The 5,585-nt window shown below is 42.6% G+C and overlaps 1 protein-coding gene across 4 annotated transcripts in view; it reads right to left on the bottom strand.

The window, feature by feature from the left end:
* Nucleotides 1-5,101: 5,101 nt before the first annotated feature.
* The window catches only part of sulf2b (sulfatase 2b), a 23,441-nt gene continuing 22,957 nt past the window's right edge, over nt 5,102-5,585 (bottom strand). For all 4 annotated transcript variants that reach the window (XM_070839105.1, XM_070839107.1, XM_070839106.1 and 1 more), the window contains one exon: nt 5,102-5,281. In XM_070839105.1, coding sequence (XP_070695206.1) covers nt 5,251-5,281 — 31 coding nt within the window. In that variant the 3' untranslated portion in view covers nt 5,102-5,250. The remainder of the gene's footprint in view (nt 5,282-5,585) is intronic.

The raw sequence follows: 5,585 nt of genomic DNA, 5'->3' as shown, positions 1-5,585 counted from the left end.
TGTTGTTTTGCTGTATAGGGACGGGTCAGGGGCGGCGAGCACGTGGAGTCCAGACAAAGAACCGAATAAAGAACCGCTAAAAGCCAAACTGTCACATTATTTAAAGGTGATTTAAGGCGGCAGCTTGTTAACGTATGAATTCAAAGCTGAGAGAAGGCGAGGGCACGTTGGTGTTTAGGGCCGTGGCTACTTCCTGGAACGGGGAAAAGTCTAAAGTGTTCCCTCCCCCTGATTCCTGTGAAGTTAAAACTTGTCTGGTTGATGTTTAGAAATGTGCATGTTTTTGGAAAGTTGAGGACGAGTTAGGACACAGATTCGTGGGCGATGACTCATCGAGGCAACGTTTCTATTTGTTATGAATTAAATCTGCATTAATGTTAGGTGATGTTTTTCATACTCACCTTAAAACTACCTGTCTGATGTCACAGCGTCGCTCATCTGTTAGCTTCTTTTAGCTCATAGCTAACTGAGTCCTTCAGGTTCTCATCCCTCCATATAAATAAACATGCAAAATAAAAGTACGACACTAAAAATACTAATTATGTATTAATAATGCATGTTTTGTCCAAACCTCAAATTATAACAAATACATTAAAATAATTAAAATAATGACAAGCAGCAAATTCCTGAAGCTGGAATTCTGTTTTTTGATCATCAAAATAATTGATTACTGTTGATCACTGAACTTGTGTGAAGTAAAGCTGGCAAAGTACTTTTATTTCATTTGTATTTAAGTGAAGGTACTTTCACCACTTTCAGAACTATGAGTCCTAATAAACCTGCCGCCTGTCTTCTGACTGTATGTTTGACTTCTGATGTGTGAGTTTTACTGTAGTCGATGTTTTGGACTGAAATCCTTCAGGTAGTAAAAGATGAGAAATAAATACCTGCTGCTGTTTGACGACCTGTCGCCTCCTTCTTTGTACCTAAAGACACAGCTGAGCCTGCTACATGATGATGAAGAGTCTGACAGCATTATGGAAAGGATCCCTACAGAGAGAGACCTGGAAGATCCTCTTGGTTTAACCACAAACAGCACACACACCAGACTACATTCACTAAAACAGGGATTTTAGAGAACAGGACACAGGAGCTGCTGCTCTGCTGCTGCCTCCATCAGTCAGTGTGTTTGTGTTACTGTGTGACTTTAGTGTTTTAAAGAAGAAAGGTTTGGATCTTACTTAAAACCAAAGTCACACAATAACATGAACACACTGACTGATGGAGGCAGCAGCAGACCAGCAGCTCCTGTGTCCTGTGAGCTAAAATCCCTGTTTTAGTGAATGGAGTCTGGTTGCTTTGAAGAGAACTATATAATCATTATTTTCAGAGTAATTTAAAACAGAAAACTGTTCCAGAGCTGCAACTATTTGCTTAACAATGGACAGATTATAATTATCAACAACAATTTAGATGATTTACTAAACATTTAAGTTCTTTTTAACACAAAAACAGCAAAAGAAAAGTCACCGGTTCTTCACATCTGAACTGTAAAGATGTTCAGTAAGTTAAATATATTCAACACTAAAACTATCAAAGACCAAATAATTAATCTTTAGTTGCAGCACTCTTCTAAACACAAAGAGAAAAAAAGGTTCATTTTGGCATTCGACACTTTATTCACAAACTAAAATCAATCACTGTGTCCACAGGTCAGTGGGTGACTGTACAGGTGTGTTAGATCAGTATTTAGCAGGTTTACATCAGTGTGTCGCCTCAACACCAACCCTCCATTGGTCCTTTCCTCCCTCCATCCTCCAGTCAAAGTGCTCAACAGTTTGTCCTTCAGTGTGTGTGTGTGTGTGTGTGTGTGTGTGTGTGTGTGTGTGTGTGTGTGTGAGAGAGTCCGTCCAGTTCAGAACCAGAAGTCTCCAGAAGTCGGTCCATTTCTAGTGCACGTCTTTAGAAAACACACCTAAACATTTACAAATACATTCAAACACAACCAGGAGGTTTTTTCCTAGATAGTTGTTAGACAGCAAATAGCACCGCAGAGCAAATACATGTGGGGTTAAAAAACCACTGTACAGACAGCAGACTGGGGGGCTGCACTCACACAGGAAGGCAGAAATCACCCGCAAACACTTTTACACTGCAGGAATATCTCATAGCGGTGGTGCTTCCTCTTCCTCAGGTCAGCAACACGAGGAAAATGTTACTTCAAACACAAAAAACGGTCAGATTCAGAATCAAAGACAGGGTGGCAGGGTTAAAACTGGGCGGTCAGATGAAGAAGAAATGAAGAAGATCCGTCGCAGAAGAAGAAACAAAGCCGTGAAAACGTCCACACACTCGTTCCTGTGACTCTCCCAATGCACAAACACTCATTTGCCTCCACTTTCATGAAGCCCAGTGGGCGTCAAAGAGAAAACGTTTGAGAAATTGTTCCATTAAATGACAAATGTGTTAATTTCATGTCCTCAGTTTCATACATACAGACCCACAAATTAAACCTCAGACGTCAACTTGTGCCCTTAAAACCCTAAAACACGACACACTGAGGCATCATGCACTAAATCAAGCTCCCAAACTGCTTAATGAACTCGTTCGGTTGTTCGGCTGTAAGAATCTTGATCTTTATTGAAGCTGATGGACGCCGAGACCACGTGATTATTATTATGTCACTATTTTATTGTTAAACTGTGACTTGATGGATGAAAAAGACGATCAGGTCCATTAAATTTGGGTTAAATTAGCTTGAACTCGTCCTCACACTGTTTTCTTAAGGGGGTTAAAGCGGCCAAAGTTTATCTTTGAGCTGCTGAAAGGCATTCTGGGAAATGTAGGACAACTGGAGCAGCAGTGAGTGACACAAACATTTGACAACACTATGAGTGTAACAGTGTAAGAGCATCTGAGGGGTGATTTTAACACTGACACACATCTGATGTCTCAATATTCAAGGTTTTTTTTAATCTCTTGCTCAAAATCAGCAAGAAGACCAAATCACATCTGGGCTGATGGGTGTTGGATCAAAGAAAGGCCAGATATGTGCAAAGTTCACTTCTTGTGTGAATCCAGTCGTGTTTTTCTACAGTTGTATTTTACATTTTTTAAAGTTACACGTTCGAATTTAGAAATCTGGACATTTCTGACCAGCAGTCGGATTGGAATGAGGGACAAAATGGACGCCAGGGTGGAAAATCTGACGGGAAATTACAACTCAGAAGTAAAAAAACAGGGAGAAACCGTCTGAGAGGAGGAGAAGCGGTGAGCTGAGAAGGAGGTGAACCTACGTGCAGGAGGAAGGTGATTGGACAACAACGTTTGATGGTTAAACGAGTAAAAAAACTGTGATAAAAAACAAACAAAACAGCTTTAACTTGAAACTGTTATCATCAAGTTCTGGACGTAATGACATCACCACCTAGTCCTCTTTTCATTGGCTCACGAGACATCAAGAGTCTTTTGTTTTTCACGCGTAAAATGTTCCCGTCGCCGTTCTCTTCAGGGCTGCTGCGTTGCATCATGGGTACTGTAGTCAGTCACCAGGTTAGTACAACTGTAGCTCTGTCGTCAGTGAAACCGCCAGTCACCACGGTAACCGGCGGTTCAAGTTAGTGGAAAAAAAAAAGAAAAAAAAAGAGGAAATGACACCACGCTTACATCATCAGTGATGTCACAGTGTTTGACGTGGAAGTTCGTACGTTTCCGAGTTTTTAGTAACAGTAACAACAGGGAGAACAGGTCCTTTAATGTCTGTTAGAAAGACTAAATACCAACACGTAAAACAAACATGGCTGCTGGGAGGTCACCTGACGAGGAGGAGGAGGAGGAGGAAGTTTGGGGATTTGGTTCTAAACACCTTATTCTTCATAGTCAGACTTCCGTTCAGGCGCTTCCCGTCATTGGCTAGTTCAATAATAATAATAATAATAATAATAATAATAATAATAATAATAATAATTATAATGTAATATGTGTGATGCTTTTAAAACAACAATAAAGTCGTCTCTTATATCTGCGCTGATGTAACCAAAGCTGAAATCACCTCCTGATTTATCAGAGAACAGTTTCTGCTCTCAGTCTCTAGTTTACTGTCTTCTTCAGCACAGCAGGACGTTCATGTAGTCAGTGATGGTCCATGTAGAGGAAGATACACCAGGAAGAGGGGGGCGGGGCTTCCTGCTCACTGACCAATCAGAGATCATGTCTAAACCTAACCGACAGGTGACTTTACGGCGGCTACGTCTTCTGTACAGTCTGAGTCAGCGTTAGCTAGCACAGCTACTGTTAGCCTCACGTTAGCCACTGTAGCCAGTCTGACTGATCCAGGACACAAACTTAGAGCCAAATAACCAAATAAAACCTATTTTTTAACTTCACGTCACAGAACATTCGTACGGCTGCAAATACTTTGCTGCCATCGTGACGTTAAGCCGTTTTCACATAGATATAGTTAGTATAGTTTAATTATGATCCATCTTCAAATAGTCTGACAGGACAGGTGTTGGCTGCACCTGAGCTGCCAGTAGAACGCTAAGCTACGACGATAGCAGCCGCTCATCGCTAAGTTATCGTTAGACATCGTTAGACATGAAGTGCTTTGAGTGGTGGAAAAGACCACAGAGGTTATTTAGCTCAGGGGGAAGCGGTCAAATGGAAGCACAGCACAAAAAATAAGGTGGATAGACGCAGTTTTATCTTTTCCAATTTTACTGTTCAGTTGTGAAGCGATGATTTAATACTCTAAGGTTTTGTCTCTTTTTAGGCAGAATTATGGGAAGAAAAAAGAACATTAGTTTACTTTAAACTCACCAGAGAAAACCAACTGTTACTGTAAAGATCAGTCAGGACTCATTAAGACTTTTCTGTCTGAAAGTGAATTATTATTTTATTCAATCAAGAAAATGAGACTCTAAAGAATCAACTCACAGACAGAAACGACTTGATGACGAACGCTGATGTTTTACTGTCTGAGTTTATTTGTAGAGGTCGCAGTTATCAAAGCCTCCTCCTCCTCCTCCTCCTCCTCTTCATCACCACCGTCCTCCTGTCCCTCCTCAGATGAGGAGGAGGAGGGAGGAGCAGCTGATGAAGAGGTGCGTTGAGTTTTTCGTCCCAGCGTCTCCCTGAGCAGCAGGGCGGGAGGGCCAGAGGATGTCACAGAGGTGGCAGAAGCTGATTGGCTGACCGACCGGCGAGGCGGGGGCGTGGTTGTCGACCGGTGGCGCCGCCTCGACGACCACGCCCCGCTCCTTCGGGCCGCTGGGGGCGGGGTCAGGAGCCTGCTTCGGCCAATCGGGAGGCTCATCCTTTCCAGCCGTCCCAGATCGGACCTCTGGATCGACAGAAGAGAAACCAGAGTCAGGATCAGTGAAGCGTGTGAAGGTTCATGTGGAACTGATCACATGTATTAATCTGCTCGTATCGCCAACGTCTGAACGGACTGAGGCTTAAAGAACAAGACTCGACTTCCCCGACCGCCTCTGTTGCCTCTAACAGCCTGTGTTTTCCCTACAGTGTGAAACACTAGCTAATGTTAGCTTAGCAACGCCTACCACAACATATATAGGACGGGGGGGGGGGCTTTGTTTGGCTTGCTAGCTGGCTAACGTTATCACGAGCAAAATGCTATGTGAGTG

This window comes from Pempheris klunzingeri, chromosome 11, assembly GCF_042242105.1.
Source record: "Pempheris klunzingeri isolate RE-2024b chromosome 11, fPemKlu1.hap1, whole genome shotgun sequence".
In the NCBI taxonomy this organism is placed as follows: Eukaryota; Metazoa; Chordata; class Actinopteri; order Acropomatiformes; family Pempheridae; genus Pempheris; species Pempheris klunzingeri.
This window is presented reverse-complemented; position numbering and strand designations above follow the sequence as displayed.